Source organism: Halictus rubicundus, chromosome 14 (genome assembly GCF_050948215.1).
Source record: "Halictus rubicundus isolate RS-2024b chromosome 14, iyHalRubi1_principal, whole genome shotgun sequence".
Classification (NCBI taxonomy): Eukaryota; Metazoa; Arthropoda; class Insecta; order Hymenoptera; family Halictidae; genus Halictus; species Halictus rubicundus.
In genome coordinates this window covers 6,352,631-6,377,021 of record NC_135162.1, presented here as the reverse complement: position 1 = coordinate 6,377,021, position 24,391 = coordinate 6,352,631, and the positions used below count along the sequence as shown (strand labels likewise).

At 40.7% G+C, this 24,391-nt stretch overlaps 2 protein-coding genes across 8 annotated transcripts in view; both read left to right on the top strand.

Annotated features, from left to right (window-relative positions):
- Positions 1–2,779: 2,779 nt before the first annotated feature.
- Positions 2,780–5,175, top strand: LOC143361120 (methylthioribose-1-phosphate isomerase). Of its 2 annotated transcripts, none has more exons than XM_076800410.1 (5): positions 2,780–3,106; positions 3,418–3,653; positions 3,728–3,882; positions 4,014–4,222; positions 4,442–5,175. In XM_076800410.1, exons 1-5 carry the CDS (start codon positions 2,975–2,977, stop codon positions 4,721–4,723), a joined length of 1,014 nt encoding a protein of 337 aa, XP_076656525.1. In that variant the 5' UTR covers positions 2,780–2,974; the 3' UTR covers positions 4,724–5,175. The 2 variants fall into 2 exon arrangements, with proteins under 2 accessions (XP_076656525.1, XP_076656524.1); XM_076800409.1 differs by having other exon boundaries at positions 3,728–3,936.
- A 1,552-nt stretch (positions 5,176–6,727) lies between these two features.
- Positions 6,728–24,391, top strand: part of Tmod (tropomodulin) — a 128,606-nt gene continuing 110,942 nt past the window's right edge. For 3 of the 6 annotated variants that reach the window (XM_076800400.1, XM_076800399.1, XM_076800397.1), the window contains exon 1: positions 6,729–7,349. In XM_076800400.1, the coding sequence (XP_076656515.1) occupies positions 7,191–7,349 (159 nt within the window). In that variant the 5' untranslated portion in view covers positions 6,729–7,190. Of the gene's footprint in view, positions 7,350–24,391 lie in introns of all 6 variants that reach the window. The other 3 variants (XM_076800398.1, XM_076800408.1, XM_076800395.1) reach the window with 2 other exon arrangements.

The following is a 24,391-nucleotide window of genomic DNA, read 5'->3' as shown; positions in this document are numbered from 1 at the left end:
ACTAACCTAATGAAAAAACTTCCTCATTCTTCATCATTTCCTATTTTCACTATTGTCCTTTTCTACGATCGCCGTGGATCAAGGAATAATGTCTCCTGGCCGATACATGTCCCTGCATGACTAGACCCTGCTTGGACATATATCGAGTAGACACTGTACATGTCGTTTTAAACATTTTACCCTCTTGCGACCCACACGCCGATATTTCACTATAGTTTCTCTTTCGATATGAGGCGATGGCTCGTGACCTCCTTTCGCCGTATTTCGGACGAAGATTTTTTTATCTCAAAATCAAAAACGTCGTCTTACATAAAATTGTACATATTGACGGTCGCTCCCCGCCGCTACGGGTCACGAATGACCCCAGCATAGTATACGGAGGAACATGCCAACAATAGCATGACAGTGCTCCTAAATGGTTCAAATGTATTCGCGATAGTAAATTAAATTAAATTAAATTAAACTACAAGTTGGTTAATGGATAAGCTGACATTCACCGGCATTAATTTTACGATCAATTTTCGCCGCTGATCTTCGCGGAGTTTTCAACGTGTTAATTTTTTATGGGGGTTTTCTCGAGCGGAACGTTAGCAGGTAATATCCAGCGTTTTATTTATTCATAGCGTGCTCGGTATTTTGCGCTAGCCTCCACAAAGAAAAATCTCTTCGACGTCGAGATCCTCTTGTTAGCAGATAACAGCCTGATGCAGACTGCTCTCGCAGCTTTCGGTAACCATTAGCCATAGCTCTGCATCCCCTTAACGACCTTAAATTATTAACATCGTGGCGATTGGGAGCTTCGGAGAAAGAAATAAGTTGCAACAACTAAATAAAAATGGGTATTCACTGAATCTCGGGTCAAGTCGGGCAATGATCGGGTCGGGTCGGGTCGGGTCGGGATCCCGAAAGTTCATAAACTTCGGGTACCAGCGAACGATTGTTTTCTGACGCTGGAAATATTGTCACAACCACGAGAACAAAACTTGTGTAGGAAAAAGTAGAGCAATTATGTATCCTACACGCGAATTTAAAATAAAATACTGTTATTTCACATAATGTATTCGTAATTATTTCTTTTCGTCGCGGAGTTCGAGAACCGATTACACGGGAAATACAAAAATCATTCTGAACCCGCCAGTGAAAATAAAAGATTGAACTGAAAAATCATGAAACAGCATTATACTTACATATATAAATACAACTTTAACTTCGGGTACCCGAATATTGCAAACTTTCGGGACCCGACCCGACGGCCATTCCGGGTACCCGAACTTTCCCGACCCGACCCGAACCCGAAATTTCGGGTACCCGCACACCCCTAGTATTCAGGTTTAGGTGTGCTTAATGAACTTAATCGATAAATGAAATTGATACAGTGGGATGGATTCGTTTTATCGACGAATAAAATTGATATAGGCTTACTTTGATTGATAAATAAAATTTTACTCGGTCAACGAGACTGCAGCCTAATTCAGAAGGAACTTCTATTCCCAGAAGAACAAAGGATAGTTAAATTCTGAATCGAACTGCTCCGTGGCTGAATTCCACAAAAACTTCGAGTCCCGATCGATCAGTATGTTGCACAGTGGTCTCAGAACGCGATTTTACTGGCCAAAAATCAAAATGTCATTGGAACTTTCTAAAAGTTAGTAATCACGTGTTTTTGAGGTCACTGATAACGAATCTGATACCAAAAATTCAAAATTCAAAATGGCGGATTCAATACTGCCCACATATAGTCTGGAAATTCGCCTTTTGCGGTTAAAATTAAAGAAACACACATATCGACATTTTTTAACATTTCTTAAAATATATTTTAGTTATTCAGTTTAACTAATATAACTAATATGTATAATATAATTATATGATTTGTTTTATAATTATAATTATGTAATCATAAATAAATATGCTATTTACTTTATATATATATATATATATATATATATATATATATATATGCATAAATATGTGTTACTATACTTATATAACTAATGCCTTAAGCACATAAAACTCAGTAAAATCCTTCTGTATCGATAGTTCGACTCGAATATTCGGTTGAAGACTAACCCGATCGAAAAGAATTATGCTAGAAGAAAACCAATTACTATGGTAACAAACATAATAATGGCTCTGTTAAAACATCTGAGTGCGAGCCACCATTCAAGCGCCAAGTGGTCTTCTATTTCTTAATTATCGTACAAGGTGGCAGGAGGTGGCAGCTAATAATGCTCTTCTTCGCAATTGTTTAAACTTTCATACAAAACAACTCTCTTTTTAAAACCCTTCTCAAAGTTTAAATTGTTAACAATATCGCAGCATTTGCACATGGATTAAATAATGCTTAGAAACTAATTAAATACTGAAAGTACGCCTATTAATATATATAAAACATTCATTCAAACCTGTTATAGCATGTTCTATAACGAGTTCTTAGAATAATTAGTTTCACTTTGAATTTCAGAATTTTGTATTCAAAACGTTACCCTCGATTCCACAATTATCTGAAATGATTAATATTTTGGATTTTTAAGGTTTCAAGTGTTTTGTTACTGTATAGCAAAAGAGTTTTTCAAAATCTTGAACTTAAAAAATTGATTTTTGGCCAGTAAAATCACGTTCTCAGACCACGTGTGTTGCCGGGCTAGCGTGTCTGCGAAATATTCAAATAATTCCCGGGTGGTTTCGTTCGACGGTGAGTATAGTTGTCCGAGACGCCGTCAGATGGCGCGGGGCTAGCCTAATTCATGGCGTGTACACACTACATACGTCCGTCACAGTCCGTCACGTGACATCGGTGCGATACGGTGTTACGATAGGTTTCGAGTCACGGCCGTACGAAGTGCACGTGAGCTTCAAATGAACGGGGCTGCCGTTTCATTCAGAAACAACCAAGCGGCGGTTCTATCGGCCGGATCTCTGTTTGTGTGCCTCTCCGCCTAACTATCACCGAGGACACCGGCACAGTTCGATCGAAATGACGCTGAAGGCGATCAAGTGGGAGAACGGCAAGCTGGAAATCCTCGATCAGATCCTGCTACCGGCGATCACCCGATACGTGCCCGTCAAAGGCGTCGAGGATGGCTGGAAAGTCATCAATAAGATGCAGGTACGAACCGAAAATAGTGCTCGTCCCAATCACTCCGGAACCATTAAAATAATTTCTAGAATCCGAAAAGATTCCAAAAAGATCACCGCGAAAATCTCCCTGAAAAATCTTTCTGAACATCTCCTCCAGGAGAGAATCAATTCTAGACTGTGGCAAAGTGGCACGTTCAAGTAGTTAAATTGCAGCGAAGGATAAAGTGGTTCGCGTGAACAGAATCTTAATTGGCCAAGCTAATTGACCGGAATTCTTTGCGAGCAACAAATCGCTCGATGGAAACACAGCTGTTTACTTATCTGATTGGAATGCTTCAGGTCCGAGGTGCACCAGCTATCGCGATCGTAGGGTGCCTGAGTCTAGCCACGGAGCTCTTGAAAGAGGACCCGGTGGACAAAAAGAGTCTTCGACAGGATGTCGAAGGTAAATTGAATTATTTGGTATCGGCCCGTCCAACAGCAGTTAACATGAAGCTCGCCGCGGATGAATTAATCCAGTTGGCCAATAAGCTTAGTAAAGACCACAGTGTCTCTTTAGCAGAGATGAGACAGAGGTACAATAGCTTAGAGAAAAGTCTACGGACGCGTGTATATCTCGTACTAATCGATTCGTTGATCGTGCTTATAGGTTTCTCAAGGCTATCGAAGCTATGCTCGAAAAGGACATAGAGGATAACAAGGCTATCGGGGATTTCGGAGCGCAGGAGATCTTGAAGCAAATGTCCGGCGATAATCCGGTCAGGATTCTGACGCATTGTAACACTGGCAGCCTTGCCACAGCAGGTTATGGCACAGCTTTAGGTGTTATTAGATCTCTACATAAGAAAAATAGTCTTGGTAACGTTTGCATGTCTGTAGCTCTTAATCAACCCGTGGAACCTGTCACAGCTCTTTAGTATCGTTTACAATTACAGAACATGCATACTGCTCAGAAACCAGACCTTACAATCAGGGAGCAAGGTTAACCGCTTACGAGCTGGTCTACGAGAAAATTCCTGCCACGTTGATTTGCGATGACATGGTCGCCGCGCTGATGAAGTCCAGAAACATAAGTGCCGTTGTGGTCGGCGCGGACAGGGTAGCAGCGAATGGAGACACTGCCAACAAAATAGGCACCTATCAGGTGAGGCACTCATTTTCGCAACTCAACGTGTCCCTCGCGTGTCAAATTGAAATTCAAGTTGGATAAATATGTTGCTCGCATATTGGGTGAACTTCTTCAAGTTCACGTCAACTTTTGATACTCGAAACTGCACGTGTCTAGCTGCATTGACACGAGGGACGGATGAAGGTTAAATGAAACATCGGTCCGTTGTTCTGATGCTCTTATTCTGGTTTCCAGATCGCCATAGTCGCTAAGTACCACAACGTTCCTTTCTACGTCGCTGCCCCGAGAACCTCCATAGACTTTAGCATTCCCAACGGTGATCACATAGTCATCGAGGAGAGACCAGAGAGGGAAATGACTCACATGAACGACCAACGGATATCCGCGCCAGGGATCCAGTGTTGGAACCCAGCGTTCGACGTGACCCCGGCTAGCCTAATAAAAGGCATCATCACGGAAGTAGGAGTCTTCAGACCCGAGGACCTGACGCGGTTAAAGAGCTACGAGAACTTATAGAGACTCTACTCCGATGAACACGAACGATCAAGAGGCTTTTCGACGCGTTTATACCGGATTAATCGATGATTCCAGTGTTACGAAACTGTTGGCTGGCCTTGTTTATTTAGAAACTTCGTGTTACAATAAAATTGTTGGCATGTTACGCTTATTTACAACTTACGATACTACCAGATGAGGCGCAGTACCGCGGATAATCTGTTTTTTTGTACCACACGGATACGTGCGCGTTCTGGAATGCCATATTTATAATACGTAAACAAAAAAAAAAGCATCGCTGAAAAAGATCATCGAGGACATTCTCAGTACTGATTCGACACATGCGCCATCAGATGGCGGCGCTTGCCTGCTATTCGGAACGATTGTACATTCCCTATTCAAGTTCTACGACGCGCAATTTAATTTTAATATGGATTGTTTGTTCTGAATGTAAATATACTCGAGAACGATTTAATTGGAATGTCAGTCATTGAGATCCTTCCACTGAAAACAAAGGTATGCACAAAGGCACTCGTGCGCAAAGGTATCTAAGGGGTAAAGTCATTCTAGGGGACGAAAAACAATTTCGAGATTTTTTTTATGGGAGTGTAGCGAGAGAAATGAAAAATCAAGTCTATATTAGGTATTATACAGGTCTTCATTATACAGACTTTCAAATGTGAACAAAATTGTTTATAATAACTTTGTTATACAACGACAACGTTACAGCTCCGCAACGGTAACGTCTTCTCATGGAGAGTACTCGGCTCTGTCGGAACGACAACTCTCACAATTTTTGACCCATTTTTTTGGTTTTTTGTTCTGGGTCAAAAATTGTGGGAGTCATCGTTCCGGCCGAGCCAGAGCACTATGCATGAGAAGAGGTTAGCGTTACGGAGCTGTAACGCCGTTATTTGAAAAAAAATTGATTCCACCCTTCACAGTCTGCATACTAAAGACCAGTAAATAGATTTTTCAATTTCTTTCATTAGAGTCCCGGAAAAAAATTCTCAAAATTGGCATTTGACTCGTTGAGATCCTGCCACCAGAAAATAGAAACAGGTACTCGTGCACAGAGGTTCTCAAGTGTTATCCTAGTTAGCAAACTTGTCGCAAGCTGTCGCATTAGGTCAGTGCAAAGGTTCGTGCCCGATTCCGTGTTGTATTTCAATACGAGATCGGGGTACGAACGTTTCTAGGGGGCCGGCAGGCATTTGGCCTTGACTGTTACGCTATGTTACGCTGTGCCTTTTTTTCTAGACATTTCACGCCTTAAATAAGTAAGTAATCAATTAAAAATGCATACCACTAAATCTCTCGAAATTAAGAGAATCTCTCTGCGGCAGCCATCTTGTGACGTCATACTTGCTTCAGAAAGCGAGTTTTCTGCCGAATATTACAAATTACTCCACGATCAGGTAGAAATTCGCAATTTGGGCTCTGTACAGACGTAGATTCGACTTTTAGGGCACACAAGTGACCACTTTTAAACTGCTCATGGCAATAGTGAAGCGTCAATTTGTCAAGATTTTGACCCTTGCAAGTTCATATACCTATATTGCAGAGTGATTCTCTTAATTTCGAGAGATTTAGTGTTCGTATCGAAAAAAAGGCTCCGGACAGACGTAGCAGAGACATGTACAAACACGGTGGTATGCATTTTTAATTGATTACTTGCTCATTTAAGGCGTAAAATGTCTAGAAAAGAAGGCACAGCGTAACATAGCGTGACAGTCAAGGCCAAACGCCTGCCGGCCCCCTTAATACGTTCTTGGGTTTCTTCAGGATGAAATTGGCACCGGACTCGTCATCCTTCGGGCCAGAAAGAAAGACGATGCTGGTGCACAAAGGTACTCGAGTCTCGTTCCCTTCAGCAAACTACTTGTCGCCGAGCTATTTCGTTTGATCCGTTCAGGATCTTGTACGGTGGCAAGATCGAAGCCCCGACACTGACGACGGTGTCTAGCATAGGCGTCTTCCGGTGATCGATGCGACTCGGGGGCGTCCTGGTAGTGCTTCCTCGGAGGTTCGCACTGGCGTTTGCGGATTCGATTCGACGGGGCCGGTTCGGTGCAAATTTATCTGCGAGGAGCGGGCCTGCGAACGACAAAATCGACACTCGGCCGGCGGTGTTCCATTGGGAAAACTTGAGAATCTATTTTCGCCGTTGAAAGGCGCGCGTTGGAACACGTTCGCGGCGGGTTTCTCGAACCGCGGTGCCTTAGTACGAGCAGTCTCTCCGCTTCGTGCAGAACTTCCCCGTCAATCCCGGAATAGTTTCGGCTCGGTTCGAGGTTTTTTCCGCGGCGGCACAGCTCGCCGTTGTCGCGGTGTTCGAACGATCCCCGGTCGGTAGCTAAGCATCTCGACGTACGACTTGGTATCCCGACCCAGCTGTAGGGTATCCGAGTACCTAGACAAGGTCTTTTGTCCGTGGACAAGTTTCGTTGTATCGTTCGCCCTGGAAGCTGATACGGAGAACGCGAGGATGGATGCGACGGACGTCCTCGACAGCGACACCACGGTTGAGGATGTTGTGCGCAACAACAATAACCAGAAAGAGGACGATGCGCCGACCGTGGAGGAGACTTACGAGGTTACCACGACCAAGAGAAAGACCGTCAGGACCAGCTATAAAATCCAAGAGGTAAGCGAGAACATATTTAATTGGCACGTGCGATTACCGTAAACGTGGCGCCTCGTGGGCGGTTTATTTCCTAAACGCTGTCCAGTTTCTCAAACCTCGTGATACCCGCGCGATTCTGAAGCGCATAGGCGACCGTACGGGGAGGGATTTTTTTAATCCACGAACTATACCGACTAGGGGATTATTATGGTCTATGGGGAAACCCGCGGCGATACTTAATGCGATTTATCGAGAGGTTCCGGTACGGTGGGACTCTCCTACCAGCCAGAAATAAACGTAGAATTTATCCGACGGCGGCGGCGCGAGATTCTCTCCGTTCATTCTGATGTTCGTCAAGGATAAACGGACTTATTTCGATCGCGGGGTTTCGGGGGATTTACCAACTTTATTTGGCGCGTTCGGGAGCCGGCTCGGGCCGGGCTGATTGGCCGGTTTTGCGGACAATGGGACTGTTTACTTTTCGATGCTTTCACTGCTCGTTTGATACTCGGTTTCCGGTCTGCGGCGTTCGATAGGTTCGCGTCGGGTTTCTTAACCCCGCTATGCCGGAGTCATTCGTGACCCGTGGCGGTGGGGATCAGCTCGAGCCAATATGTACAATTTTATTCTAAGACGGCGCTTTTTATTTCGAAATAAGAAAATCTTCTTCTTCGCCCGAGACAGCGGCGGCCCAAGTCGAGCGGAGGCCCCAAGCGGTAAAAATTTTGGGGACCTCAAACTTAAATTGGAAATAGAAGTTGCGAGAAAAAAGAAAGGGGGACCCACAATACCGCTGATCCGAAATAAGAGGAAAGTCGGTCCCGAGCCGTCGCCTTATATCGAGAGAGGAATGAAACATTAGAGCGGGTCAGAAATGACTCCGGCATAGGCTCAGAACTCGCAGGTGTCCGAGGGTTAATATATGACCTAACAGGTTTAGCATGGGGTAGATTGTGGAATATGGTTAATGTTTCTTCGAGAATTGTTGGTTAGGTTCGGGCTGAGGCTGATACTCTTGAGATCTGGTTGTTGGCGACGAGAAACGCTAGGAGATAAAGGGTGTGATTGAGGATGATTATGAAAATTCGTTAACAGATTAAGTAGAATTATAATGTTTTTGTTGGGGAACATGTGGGATGGAAAAGAAGCGAAACCCTACTGTGCTTTTTAAAAATATAGACAGCACAGTTTTGTCGCAGAAGTCTTCGAATTATTACTTCGCCTCAGACCTGGGCAAAATTTTGAGAAAAAATATTTAGAATACTATTTTAAATAGTATAATTTAATATGGCTCGAAAAATTTCGGTAAATGAAATATTTTTATTTTGATAACCAGATACATAACATAAAATATTTTACTGGTGTATTTCAAATATTTCCTTACAATGAAAATAAGTTGAGCAAGTAGTTAATATTATAAATTATAATTTTTAACATAAGAAACTGTAACAGTTAACAAAGTATAAATATTTGCATGTAATATGTTGATAAACAGACGACAATGTCGCAATAACATTACACGCAACGAAATATCAGAAAAGTATAAGTTACTATCAGCTATTTGAAATACTATTTTACGCAGTCCTACAAAATAAGTCTCACTATTTTCAATACTTTCGAAATAAAATACTATTTTTAAATGGTATTTCAAAAACTTTTTCTTATACATAAAATAATTTATTTGCATGATTGTAGGAATGCTTTAAAAATAAAATAGATTATGCACACAATTTGCATCGATTGCAAGAGATTAGTTCGAACATTCAACGAAGAAATAAATTCGAAAAATTATCCAAACTACATTTATCCCTGAAAATACTCATACCCGTGATGAAGATTCTAAACAGAGTCTAATAAATATGTATGTTATTAATTTCCTTTAAACCGAAATAAAATTCTATTTTAGCGTTGTTAATGTACCGTTATTGAAGAACACATAGGCACACAATAGATATAAATTTTCTCCTTTTGTTTTAGGAAATTACGATTCTAATCACTGAAACCGTCAAATAAATCGTAGTGCAAGGGGCCAACTACAGTGAATTCTCGATATATGTCAACAACACGAGTCGTGTTATGTTCACGAGCCCTCGAGCTTCAGAGCCCCTCACGGGGTATACACAGCTGTACTGGGGTTAATTCCGCGACATTTATCATCCAGGCCTTGGCGACATATACAGAGAAATCACTGTATATCGGCTAGGAAATACTTTTCTTTGATACACTGCCGGACGTTGAAAAGGACAGCGAAGTTTCTTGGCCTCTCATGGGGTAGAGAGGTAGTGGGGGTAATTCCGCGACATTTATCATCCAGGTCTTGGCGACATATATGGAGAAATCACGGTATATCGGCTAGAAGATACAGAAGTTTCAGGGTCCTTCGTGGGGTATACTCCGCAGTAGTGGGGGTAATTCCGCGACATTTATCACGTAGGCCTTGGCGACATATATCGAGGAACCTCTGTATTCCCATTCGCAATCCCCCGTTCACCATAGTGTTTGCGCGCGATACTCGGCCAGCAGCTCAGACTACGCAGTTGAAAAAAGCTCGAATCGATAACATCTGTCGCGTCATTGAGTCTCTTCCCAGCATTTTTAAGGATTCCCGGGCCGGAGTGATATACGATCATGTTTTTGAGAAGTATCTACACGAGTAGATGAAAGCTTCTTTCATCGTTCCCGATGGGGAAAACTCGAACAAAAAGTCTGCTTCGCCGGACAGCGGTGTGTGGGTCTGTGTGTGTGTGTGTGTGTGTGTCCGGTTTACTTGATCCGCGGCATAGCACGTGCACTTTATCGCGGCCATTTGCACGACTAATGTAGTTTATTTTCATCCGTACCCGATAGAGGGTTACTAAAAAAATGTGCTGCGCGATCTACCGACGGCCACCGTTCGAAATCGTTGCACCGTCGCGCGCAGAAAAATCAATGGAAACCATAGAGGAGAGCCACTTCCGGTTCGATGCGCGACCAGTGTCATTGGCTTCCTCGCTTCTTCGGCCGTCGATAAATAGTCTGCGCTTGTTATGTAACCGGGAGAGAGAGAGAGAGAGAAATTCGCGAAACGCCCGAACAAACGACCGCCTTGATCTTTCTCGCAGAAACACCATTTTTCAAATTTATTTTTAACACTGCGGAGGACCGAATAATATTTTCCGAATGTCCGGGGCCGAGGACGCACGGATCGATCGGAGATCTCACCCGCGGAGAGAGAAAATCGCGCGCGGTTTCGCCGGGCTCGCGAGACGGAAGACAAAGAGAAGTTCGTATACGAAATTAAGTCGACACGACAAAGCGACGCGGTACAACGCGGAATAAGAAAGATTAGCCGGGACGGCGCGGCGGCGCGTTAATGCGAAATGAGGGACAACGGGCGCGATTTACTCAGATTCTACGTCATTGTCGGTTAGACGGTTTTAGATCTGGCAACCGGACTCGCTTCTTTGAACGGCGAATACGAGCGGAATGTAAATTCGTCTGATGAATGCTCGTCGCGAACCCCGCGATTGGGACTTCCGATTAACGATTATCGCGTTACGCGAGCCCGCTCGATCGGCATCTTTCTCTACGGACCGCTCGCACTAGGCCACGAAACTTTTCTATGAATCTGTCACTGTGTCCCTCTTAACAATTTCACCCCCAAAAATAGAAACCCCAAGAATTAAATAAAATCAAAGTCAGTTATTTAGTGGAACAAAAATTGAACAAAATTAAGAATTAAGCTTTTGAAAGAGGACCCGGTGGACAGAAAGAGTCTTCGATAGGATGTTGAAGGTAAATTGAATTATTTGGTACCGTCACTGTGGCTGCCAAACTAGAAAACCCAAAAATTCGATGAAATCCAAGTAAGTTATTTTGTGAAACAAAAATTGAACAAAATTAAGAATTGAACTTTTGAAAGAGGAACCGGTGGACAGAAAGAGTCTTCGATATCGTGTCGAAGGTAAATTGAATTATTTGGTACCGTCACTGTGTCCCTCTTAACAATTTCACCCCCAAAATAGAAACCCCAAAAATTAAATAAAATCAAAGCAAGTTATTTAGTGGAACAAAAATTGAACAAAATTAAGAATTAAGCTTTTGAAAGAGGAACCGGTGGACAGAAAGAGTCTTCGATAGGATGTTGAAGGTAAATTGAATTATTTGGTACCGTCACTGTGACTGCCAAACTAGAAAACCCAAAAATTCGATGAAATCCAAGTAAGTTATTTTGTGAAACAAAAATTGAACAAAATTAAGAATTGAACTTTTGAAAGAGGAACCGGTGGACAGAAAGAGTCTTCGATATCGTGTCGAAGGTAAATTGAATTATTTGGTACCGTCACTGTGTCCCTCTTAACAATTTCACCCCCAAAATAGAAACCCCAAAAATTAAATAAAATCAAAGCAAGTTATTTAGTGAAACAAAAATTGAACAAAATTAAGAATTAAGTTTTTGAAAGAGGACCCGGTGGACAGAAAGAGTCTTCGATATCGTGTCGAAGGTAAATTGAATTATTTGGTACCGTCACTGTGTCCCTCTTAACAATTTCACCCCCAAAATAGAAACCCCAAAAATTAAATAAAATCAAAGCAAGTTATTTAGTGGAACAAAAATTGAACAAAATTAAGAATTAAGCTTTTGAAAGAGGAACCGGTGGACAGAAAGAGTCTTCGATAGGATGTTGAAGGTAAATTGAATTATTTGGTACCGTCACTGTGGCTGCCAAACTAGAAAACCCAAAAATTCCATAAAATCCAAGTAAGTTATTTTGTGAAACAAAAATTGAACAAAATTAAGAATTGAGCTTTTGAAAGAGGAACCGGTGGACAGAAAGAGTCTTCGATAGGATGTTGAAGGTAAATTGAGTTATTTGGTACCGTCACTGTGTCCCTCTTAACAATTTCACCCCCAAAATAGAAACCCCAAAAATTAAATAAAATCAAAGCAAGTTATTTAGTGAAACAAAAATTGAACAAAATTAAGAATTAAGTTTTTGAAAGAGGACCCGGTGGACAGAAAGAGTCTTCGATATCGTGTCGAAGGTAAATTGAATTATTTGGTACCGTCACTGTGTCCCTCTTAACAATTTCACCCCCAAAATAGAAACCCCAAAAATTAAATAAAATCAAAGCAAGTTATTTAGTGGAACAAAAATTGAACAAAATTAAGAATTGAGCTTTCGAAAGAGGACCCGGTGGATAGAAAGAGTCTTCGATATCATGTCGAAGGTAAATTGAGTTATTTGGTACCGTCACTGTGGCTGCCAAACTAGAAAACCCAAAAATTAAATAATATCAAAGTGAGTTATTTAGTGGAACAAAAATTGAACAAAATTAAGAATTGAGCTTTCGAAAGAGGACCCGGTGGATAGAAAGAGTCTTCGATATCATGTCGAAGGTAAATTGAATTATTTGGTACCGTCACTGTGTCCCTCTGAACAATGTCACTGCCAAACTAGAAACCCCAAAAATTCCATAAAATCATAGTAAGTTATTTAGTGAAACAAAAATTGAACAAAATTAAGAATTGAGCTTTTGAAAGAGGACCCGGTGAACAAAAAGAGTCTTCGATATCATGTCGAAGGTAAATTGAATTATTTGGTACCGTCACTGTGTCCCTCTGAACAATGTCACTGCCAAACTAGAAACCCCAAAAATTCCATAAAATCATAGTAAGTTATTTAGAGAAACAAAAATTGAACAAAATTAACAATTAAGCTTTTGAAAGAGGACCCGGTGAACAAAAAGAGTCTTCGATATCATGTCGAAGGTAAATTGAATTATTTGGTACCGTCACTGTGTCCCTCTGAACAATGTCACTGCCAAACTAGGAACCCCAAAAATTCCATAAAATTAAAATAAACTATTTAATGAAATAAAAATTGAACAAAATTAAATGTACGATATTGTCCCCCAACTTTCTTTGCATTTTACAGATCCTAATTTGGTGCAATGAATATATTAAACGTAAATTTCAAAACGTAAAAATTCATTTTAATACCTGGACAAATAATTCCGTCACCCACGTATGGGTCACATGGCAGTCAACGTGTTAACCACCTGCACTACTATTTATTTTGTGATCATGATGACTTAAAAATTCTTCAGCGTTCGGAATTTCGTAGAACGAAAAAGCATACATATTTATTGTATGCCTATGTTTTCTCCAAAAGATGTACATCAACTACAACAAAATAGAATTTTATTTCGGCTCAAAGGAAATCAATAACATACATATTTATTAGACTTTGTTCAAGGGGTACATCAATATTCGATCAATACATATACATAATTATTAGACTGCGGATGTTTCTGCAATTTTCAATTTTTGTCGGCATATTTTAGGGAAGTGGAAAAAAATAAATTCTAATTTTCAGTGGACCTTTGTAGATCTGAAATAAATAAAAATCGTACTAAATGCTGTGGAATTTTATATTACAGCATTTTTTGAAAATTGTCGGGAGCGATAAATGCATAAAGATCCGTAGTCTAATAATTATATTTTATATAGTACTATATTTTACATTATATATAATATTCGAACGTGGTCGAACGATTTCATGTTTTCAAGATAAAATTTTGTTGAAATTGCGAAGACGTCTACCCTTTCACTCGGTTCCCGAACTTTTCTATTCTAGCGTTTGTTGAGACGGAAGCACACAGGCACACACACGCGCGCGTGGATTATCACACGATTCACGTTCGGTGAGTCCGGGATAAATATTTATTTAATTAAAGGCAGGTCTCTGTGCTCGGGGCAGCCCGCTCGGAATCGCTCGAAGATTTCAATAATAACTCTCGTCGGATCGGTAGGTCGGCAAGCGGATAATTTCAGCCGCTTGTCGAGCGGACGTTCCATGCAGACGTGTCGAAGATAGACATAGTTTTGGCCGTCTTGAAGCATTAATTTTGAAACACGTGCGGCCCCGGCTCTCTAGCCTCTCTGCGCACTATGCGCGCGAAGAGAGCTGACTTTCGAAGCCGCACACGGATAACCCGAGTAAATCATTCCCATCGTTATTATCATTGTCGCCGCGGCGAAGGGGTAGACGTTGAATTATCACCCGCATAAATTTCTTCGGTTTCCTCCTCCCGCCGATCCGTCTCCTATCCCTGGGTCCCAGAATTAATGGAAAAAGAAAGGAGGCTTACGGTTAGGTCTGCGACTACTGTTCCTCCCGAAGTCCGGTTCTTGGATTTTCAATCTGTTAATACACTCTGAACGGGTGTTCTGGTTTTCAATGCCTTTTTTATGACCGATTGGGAATTTTTTTTGGGAGAACCATCGAACCTTTTGCATCGGGAGTTTACACATATATTTGTTGGTGTTTGAGGCGCATTCGGTATTTTTGAAAAGTAGAAACAATCAAAATTGCATGAGTTATATACATTTTTATTGAGCATACTTCAAGGGATGTATTCTGGTTTTGAATGCATTTTTTACCAATTTTTTCCGGGAGAACCATTGCACATTTTGCATTGGCATTTTACACATATATTTGTTGGTGTTTGAGGTGCATTCGGTATTTTTGAAAAGTAGAAACAATCAAAATTGCATGAGTTATATACATTTTTATTGAGCATACTTCAAGGGATGTATTCTGGTTTTGAATGCATTTTTTACCAATTTTTTCCGGGAGAACCATTGCACATTTTGCATTGGCATTTTACACATATATTTGTTGGTGTTTGAGGTGCATTCGGTATTTTTTTTAAAGTAGAAACAATCAAAATTGCATGAGTTATATACATTTTTATTGAGCATACTTCAAGGGATGTATTCTGGTTTTGAATGCATTTTTTACCAATTTTTTCCGGGAGAACCATTGCACATTTTGCATTGGCATTTTACACATATATTTGTTGGTGTTTGAGGCGCATTCGGTATTTTTTAAAAGTAGAAACAATCAAAATTGCATGAGTTGTATACATTTGTTTTTAGCATTCTTCAAGAGGTGTATTCTGGTTTTGTATGCCACTTTTTGCCAATTTTTTCCGGGAGAGCCATCGAACCTTTTGCATTCGGATTTTACATATACATTTATTGGTGTTCGAGGCGCATTCGTGGTTTTTTAAAAGTAGAAACAATCAAAATTGCATGAGTTATATATGTGTTTATAGAGCATTGCTTCGTGCAAGGTATGTGACCTGGTTTTTAATACACTTTTTACCAATTTTTTTCGGGTGAACTACCGAATATTTTGCATTAGAATTTTTCTCATATATTTATTGGCATTTGGTGTGCATTTGTGATTTTTTAAAGATACAAACAATTAAAATTGCAAGAGTTATATAAATTTTTACTAAGCATTCTTTAAGTGGTGTATTCTGCTTTTGAATGCCATTTTGTATCAATTTTTTTCAAGTGAACTATTGCACCTTTTGCATTGTAATTTTACTCATATATTCACTGGCACTTGGTGTGCATTCATGATTTTTTTAGAGTAGAAACAATAAAAATTGCACAAGTGATAAGTTATATTAAATTGCACGAATATTTACATGAAGGGGGTGTCCTAGTTTCGAATGCCAATATATATATTTATAGAGCATGGTTTTAAAAAACTATTTGAAGAATTGAACCGTTCTATTGTTTCCAACGCGATGAAATCATAATGAAGAGAAATACGTGCCATAACAATCCACAGTCTGCTTATAGTACAGCAGGTGGTCGACACAAAAGTATCAAATTTAAGTATAGATTGGTCTCGTGGTACAATTCGGGTTGAAACGGTTGAAATAGGCAGTCCATCGAGCTCGATGTCCCCGAAACCGTTGTTGCGTCCGGAAAATTACCGAAAGCACGTGTGCGGAAACGATAACACCCCTTTACCGAGTTGCTGAACCGTGTAGGCTTGACAGTGTTAGCAATCGATCAACCTAAAACAGCAAACGAACGATCGAATGGTTTCTAATAGAGGTCGAAACGAAGCGAATCGAGAGATTCTGGATCGACTTTTAGAGTCTGCCAGGGTGAAAGAGGAGGGGGAGAGCGGCTCCAGGGCTTAGCCGTTGGTAGGACAATTATAAAGAACAAACGTGCGACTGTCTGCAAGCGGATGCGGCAGCAATCTGCGAGTGCGAATTGGGTGCGAACGAGGCCGGATAATCGTCCCTTTGTCGAGCAAATGAAACGGCTTAAGCCGAATAAACGCGCGGCTCTGCCGTCGCGGAGCCAGAATTACAAACCGCTCGGTTTCAGGGGTTTTTTGGCTCGCATAATTCGATTCGGGTATTACTTATTAGCTAGAATGAAAAACTGCCTTCGTTAAAACTACCCCTACGGGGCTGTTTCGATCTGAGAAATTTTAACTTTTATAGAGCTAAAGAAGCTCTATAAAAAAATATATAACTCGTGCAATTTTGATAGTTTGTAGTTGAAAAAAATCGCGGATGCACTTCATATACCTATAAATGTCTGTGCAAAATCGTAATGCAGGGGGTTCGACGGTTCTTCTGAAATAAATTCCCCAAAATTGGGAAATTTGGCGCTCTATAAACCAGAATATCCACCTGACGCTATAAAAATATTTAGAATGAGAAAATGTTTTTATAAAACTACTCTTATAGTGGGTGTTTCAACCTAAAAAATTTTAACTTTGTTGGTACAAAATAAATGATAACCCCTTAGAACAGGCTCTATAAAAAAATATATACCTCGTGCAATTTTAATTAATTGTAGTTGAAAAAAATCGCGGATGCACTTCATATACCCATAAATGTCAGTGCAAAATCGTAATGCAGGGGATTCAACGATTCTCCTGAAATAAATTCCCCAATAATTGGAAAATTTGGCACTCTAAACCAGAATATCCCCTTAACAAAAAAAAAAAATATCTTGAATTAGAAAATGTCTTTATAATGTCTTTACAATTTAACAAATTGAGACTTTGATTTTAACCTCCGCGATTGTCCGCGACTCTGTCTCCCAGTACGGCGCGCCTGCCGCGGACGGCACAAAAGCCACTATAGTGGTTCGTTCCGTTCAAACTAATGCTTTCCACGGAAACCACTATAGTGGTGTACCGTTCAAACTGATGCTGTCCACGGAAACCACTATAGCGGCCGTACAGTACTTAGGAGGTTAAATGATTAATGTCTGTAGCCTCGGAAGTAAATACGGACGAAAGTTACAAACGAAGAGATGCACACCCTCCTGACAAATCCGATTCCATTTGCCCCATGGATTGTACAGATTTACTGCGAGTTTTCCGCATCGGCGCATTGACGTACTTTTCCAATGGTCTTCGATTTACGTATTCGGTTCTTTGTGGATTTCTATCGGTGATCGAAAGGGTTGATATCGAGCTCCTCTTATCCCAGTCGATCATTTTTATATCCATTCATTTGTATAGCAAGGTAGACCCTATTGTGCGTCGAGTATGGTTTATGCGGCGGAATCAGTTGCATATTCCGGATGCAGTGCCGTGCGCATGAAGATGATGAAGTGTTCGCGAGCATTGTAAGCAGATCGCGGATTTTTATGCGAAATAAAACTCGATTTGAAAAATTGATTTAATTAGAAAAATTGATAATCGCGAGCAGAGAGCGCGTTTGTTTAGTCGAAATCCAAGCGGTATGGACAGTTCGTCAGTCGGCGGGATGATTAATCGTCATTCTATTTTAACGCCGCGTTGTTTCGTCACTATTTTGTCCGCTTCGCTCATTGGTTTCTTCCCCTAAGTGAAATCGGCGACGGTGGCGGTTCCAGCGGCCGGAAAAGCAATCGTATGCAAAACGATAAATCATCGTCGGAAACATCGGCGACAAATTACCGTGATGGCGGCTGTGATAAATGACTGCCAAAAAGAGTATTAAAATTGGTGTTCCGGCGGCGTCTGCGTACTTCATGCTAGGCCGTTCATAACATTTTACAACGTAAAAATATGCATGAGTGTTACAAATGATTTTCCTCGATGCTACTGCAAATAGCTATCAAATTGAAATTTTGAGGTGTTAGATGATAGAAGGAGGCGTTTTAGAATGTAAGATAGCACGAGGACGAATTTCTCAAGGTTTATAATAAACATCCGGTGATTAATGATGATAATACTGGTCTTAATTTCTTGTTTACTCGGTGCCCACGTAATTATATTTTATTGCGCGTCACCCATGGCAAGCAAGTCTACGAACGAATCATTTGCAAGGTACACAGTCAAAATTTATGCGACACCTGTATTTTCGAAATTGATCTGTATCAGATTATTTCACAGAATGATTTACGAATTCGCTCTCGTGTCGTGGAAATGTTTGCTGAAAATACACAACGACGGAGCAAAAATATAATAATACAAAAATAGAAAAATATATTAATGATTAGAAGATAGAAATATATATTAATGAATAGAATATATTATTAGAAATAGAAATAGAAATAGAAATAAAATATCACTAGAAATATATATTAACGATTGCAAGAAACTATTTAACGAAGAGTGGAAATTTTGTTTCGAAATAATAAAGCACGACTTCGGCCATTTCCACTCGGCAGCTCGAAAATTGAATTGCGCGTCTTGGGAAAGTTTTGCAATTGAACGGCGAAGTTCCGAGGCATCGAGAATCGACGAATAAACAAATAAGAGTAGAAGGAAAACTGTGCAATATGCGCGGACGAAAATGCAGATGCATTCTAGCTTCGAAGCGGAAATGGAAAATAACACGGCCACTAGGTGACTGCAACAACTTGCAAATCAGCTGCAGGCGAGGATGAAGCGAAAGCTCGGATGAAAATGTTGACGTCGGACGCCATGACGGAATACAATCCTGCGGCCGCGGTTGAGAAATATACGCGGTCGGTGAAGAACGTTCGACGAAATTTATACGGGCACGTGGTGACCGGGACAAAATACTCTGCGATTTAGTTGATGCGCATTAGCCCCGCGTTTAAATGCAAATACGATGCCGGCTGGTTATTAATCTCGCCTTAAGGTAAAACACGTTGGATTTACGAGGTGTTGCTAGCCGCGAGGAGTTCTCCGGATGCGCGGACATCCACCGCCATTAGATATAATTTTTACGACGGTCTCCATTCGTCTTCTAAATCAGCGGTTTGCAAATTTTCGTGACCGCGCACGTCCCTGGCAAAAATACTTTGAAACCCGTGCTCTGGGGTTCGTCAATTTTCAGCTGGAAGGGCCTAGGGTCAGGGACCCAATTACTGTGGGGGTACCAACTACTGTGCATATGTTAATTATGCTTATTTCCAAAGCATAATGATTATTAGAAAGGAGATATTATTTCAGCTGGAACAGCCTAGGGTAGGGGACCCAGTTACTGTGGGGGCACCAATTACTGTGCCCATATTAGTTATGCTTATTTATAAAACATAATGATTATTAGAATAGAGATATTATTTCAGCTGGAACAGCCTAGGGTAGGGGACCCAGTTACTGTGGGGGCACCAGTTACTGGGGGGGGGGGCACCAATTACTGTGCCCATATTAGTTATGCTTATTTATAAAACATAATGATTATTAGAATAGAGATATTATTTCAGCTGGAACAGCCTAGGGTAAGGGACCCAATTACTGTGGGGACACCAATTAGTGTGGGGGCACCAATTATTGTGGGGGCACCAATTATTGTGGGGGCACCCATTACTGTGCATATATGAATTATGCTTATTTCTAAAGCATAATGATTATTAAAAAGGAGATATTATTTCAGCTGGAACAGCCTAGGGTAAGGGACCCAATTACTGTGGGGGTACCAACTACTATGCATATATTAATTATGCTTATTTCTAAAGCATTATGATTATTAGAAAAGAGATATTATTTCAGCTGGAACAGCCTGGGGCGAGGGAGCCAATTACTGTGGGGCTACCAAATAGTGTGCCTATATTAATTATGTTTATTTGTAAAGCATAATGATTATTAAAAAAGAAGTATTATATTTTTTTCATTAAAATCAATCAGTTGATATGTACGTTATGTACCCCTTTTGTAAATATCCAAAAAAACATATCTTATTTCTTTAGAAATAGGTATAATTAATATAGGTACAGTAATTGGGTCCCCAAACCTATAAACAACTATTCTTGGTTGTTACTAAGAAGCCAAAAATTACCTGCTCCTTCCAGTTGTCAAACTTTTCTGGCGAAAAAGGTGGCAGAAAAGTTGGAAAGCTCCGCCGCCATTTTGTTTTGGTCGGATTTCGAGTGATTCCTGTTGTCTGCACTTGTTTAAAATTCAATGGGACATTCAATGAGATAAACGTGTGCATTTATAGAATATTAAAAGGGGCGTGTGGTAACATAAACTAACAGTAATGTTATTTTATTTTCATCCCACAGGATGTCGTAAGCGAACAATTTTTTGCGTCCTCTGAAGTAGTTGGAACGAATATAACAATTTTATATAAAAGAAGTGCGGTTTAATTCATCATACACCCTGCTGACGTGTACATAATGTACTACAGCTTTCGATGAAGGCTTTCTGAACATTTGTAACGAGGAACGGTTGTAACATCGATCAGGGAAAAATCATTATAAACTCGTCGACAACTATAAAATAGGTGAAAGGAATCGGTGAAATTGCTCCGCCCCCCACCCCCTCCCCGAGGGAAGGAGTGGGGAGAATAATTCAACGGCTGCCAAGTAACTGAAAATTACGATGATTAATTGGACGTCAGTAGCACGGCCAGTAATTTGCGCGACGAATTTTGCAAACTAGGAAAGAGCCATCGAGTTTGCGTGTCGATGTTCACCCCGCCTCCAACCCGGCCCCCGTGTCTTCTCTCTTTCTTCGATTAATCGCATCGCCGACCACTTTTAAACTTCTCCTCCCTAGTTTCCACTTAGCCACTTAACGCGATTTCCCGGAAACTTTTTTTCCCCCCTCCTCTGAAACAGTTAACTGATGCAAATGAATCCGGGGACACATTCGCGACTCTGATGGATTCCCCTTGTATTGACTTTTGCGAAAAACTGCTCCGGAAAAGAAGCTTTCCTTTGTGGCAACTCAAATCATTCGCAAAAATCATTTATTCCGCCGGATTACAGTGTCTACCCGATACATGTCCAAAACACCGGTCTAGCCGGGGACAAATATCGGACAGGAGACATATACCGGATTCTTTGATCCAAGCCGAACGTAGAAAAGGACTTTTATCGACTAGGTATTTTGGACATATACACTGTGTTGCGTAGGCTTGCGCATAATCTTAGATCTTGTGCCAACAAACAGATCTCTGATCGTTCAAGATTTAATTTCTTTGTTTACTTAATGAATTTTTGCGAGGAAAGACTAATGGTTGAGGGTGGAGTAAAATATCTGACTCGTACAGTAATGTCTCGATGATTGCGATTGTTTCTGATACACTTAAGTGTCACGTTCGATCCCCGTCAGCTGTTAAGACTAGCAACGGGATGGAGAACCTTGCAATTATTATAAATTCGGAGCTCTTGTAAATATTAGAAATTAATTCTTAGCCCTCCTTCTCCTGCCGATCATTTACAATTCGAACGCATTCTACTCTCAAAAATGATCTCCCACCATTTTCTATGTATTTATTTCATCTTAAATGTGATTAATCTTCGATAAATGAGGTAGACGGATTTGCATTGGAAATGATCTTACGATTGATGGACTGCCAAATTTCTAATTTTTATTCTGAATTCGTGCACTATTTTAGAACACAAAGGGTGAAGGTTCGAAGATTTTTCTAATTATTCGAAGAGTTGTACGTCGTTTTTCGATCGTTGTTAGTACGTGTGCAATTAGAATCCTAATAGCGTGGATCGTGAAATTCTTGGCACAAGCCAACGAGCCTCGACAAAAATCCCGACCCGCGCTTAGGCCAACCGACCTTGCGCCTGCGAGGACCGCAAGATGACGACACGGACGGCCACTCTGGTAATTCACACCTTCGATAAAATTCTAAGCATTCGTAATATCTTCTGGCACTGAGCGACAGCACTGGCGAAAATAATGTTCGAGAGTTCATGGCTGGATAGAAGCAAAAACCAGTTTTCCTTGTAATCATCAGCTCCGGTGTCACAATAAATCGCTGACTTCTGCACGTCCGAAGGCGGCACGCGCACGCGCACGCGCGTCGTTGGTGGATCTTCACGCATTTTTCCATGTACGAAAAAAAGCGTGTACGGCAAAATGAACCGCATCTTTATCATTGGACTGTGGACGTAAAATAAAATATTTTTGTATTTTATCGAGAATATTGGTTCAGCTTGTAGAAAATATTAGGTCGTTGCAAATATGAGATGACCGATTTCAGAATGCAAATTTTATAAAGTGTTTTAGTAACAAAAATACTATTATAATCTACGTTTGCAGGCAAAACGCTTCCCCCCACCAACGTCTCTTTCGTGCAGCGCGCATCTTCTCTGCGCAGAGAAGAGACGGTGGTGGGGGAAGCAGGCAGCTCAGGGCCCCTACCGTGCCTACAACTGATCTACAGATTTATTATGTATATCATTTGAAGGTATACATTGCAAAAGTTGTTGTATCGTTATCGTTAAAAAAGCTTGAAGTCTCTACTTTCAGATGGCTTTTCAAATTTTCAGCTTCGTAGCTTTCTTAACCATATCGATACAACGATTTTTGCCGGAGTTATGATCACTTGAAATTGACCCAACTTCTCGGGTTCGTAAAGGTGATCTTTTAATTTTTTTGAGGAGTGTACTTCTACTGTTATTTATGACTAGACTGCGGATCTTTATGCAAAATAAAATTTTTATACATCAATTGTAATCTATAGGAGCTAAGTAAAACTTACTTTGCTCATTAATAATTTTCATATGTTAGAAATGGTATACCGACATTGTTAAACTCTTTTAAACTTTTTACTATTATGAATTACACCTACTCATTTGTGTCAAATCTGCAGTCTACTTATGACACTCAGCAAAGGATTTCCGTTAATATTTTTGAGGAGTGTATAGTCGAAAAATATGAATATGACGATTATAATGATGCTTACTGTAATCAATAAGTTTTAGAGCTTTTTATCAATAAGTTGTAGAGAAAATTATGTCTTATGTTGAGTAAATTGAAGGTCTTTCTGATTACGCTCCGGTGTGCTTCCACCCGGCGAATTATTCGCGACAGCAGTGTCGCGGATGCTCTGTTATGACCTTGTACAGCTTCTGTTCGCGGTTACGTCATCGTACACAATTAATGTTTCCGCCCAAAATCGCCGAGCCAGACTTCATTGGCCTCGTTGCGTACACCAGCGGACATCGATCCTCTAATGTTTGCGATACACAGAGCCATGACTATTTCAAGGCTTCTCGAAACTGTATACTAACTGCGAACACCTGTGCTCGTTGTCCACGGCCTCCACAAGTTTAACCTAAACGGTGTTAATTTATAGATTCACCAGCAAAATGAGCAGATCAAATTTAAAACTTGCTGCAGGTCTTTGCGCAGAATAAAAATTTGTTGCATCAATTGTAAGACACAGGGGAGCTAAATGACTATCTTATAATTTTTTTTAATTCTTATACAGTGTGTCCCAGAAATGTGGTACGTCCTTGAAAAGGGTGATTCTCGAGGTGATTTGAAGTAACTTTTTCCTTTGCGAAAATCTTCTCCGCGGCTTTGTTGAGGAGTTATTAACGAAAAACGCGGACCAATCAGAGCGCGGTTATGGCGGACGGATTCGCTGAGCGTAGCGTTCGCATTGGCTGAGCCGGAATCCGTCCGCTGCTGCCGCGCTCTGATTGGTCCACGATTTTTGTGAATAACTCCTCAACGACGCTGCGGAGAAGATTTTCGCAAAGGAAAAAGTTACTTCGAATCACCTGAGGAATGACCTCTTTTAGGGAAACACACTATTTTTGAAAAATATAGATAAGAATTTTCAAAAATTATGAGAAGGTCATTCAGCTACCCTGTATCTTACAATTGACGCAGAAAAGTTTTATTGTTAACGATTTAAACGATTTAAAATGTTTATCGCACTTTTCGATCCTCGGGGAGGCAACTTGATCGATTAGACATTTTACCGGAAGGAATTTCTCAGTGTCCGAAGCCGGAAATTTATGCAAACTACAGTTAAACGAACTACCGGAAGGCAATGTTAAATTGAAACACTCGTAAGAAAATTACTATTGGCTCTAC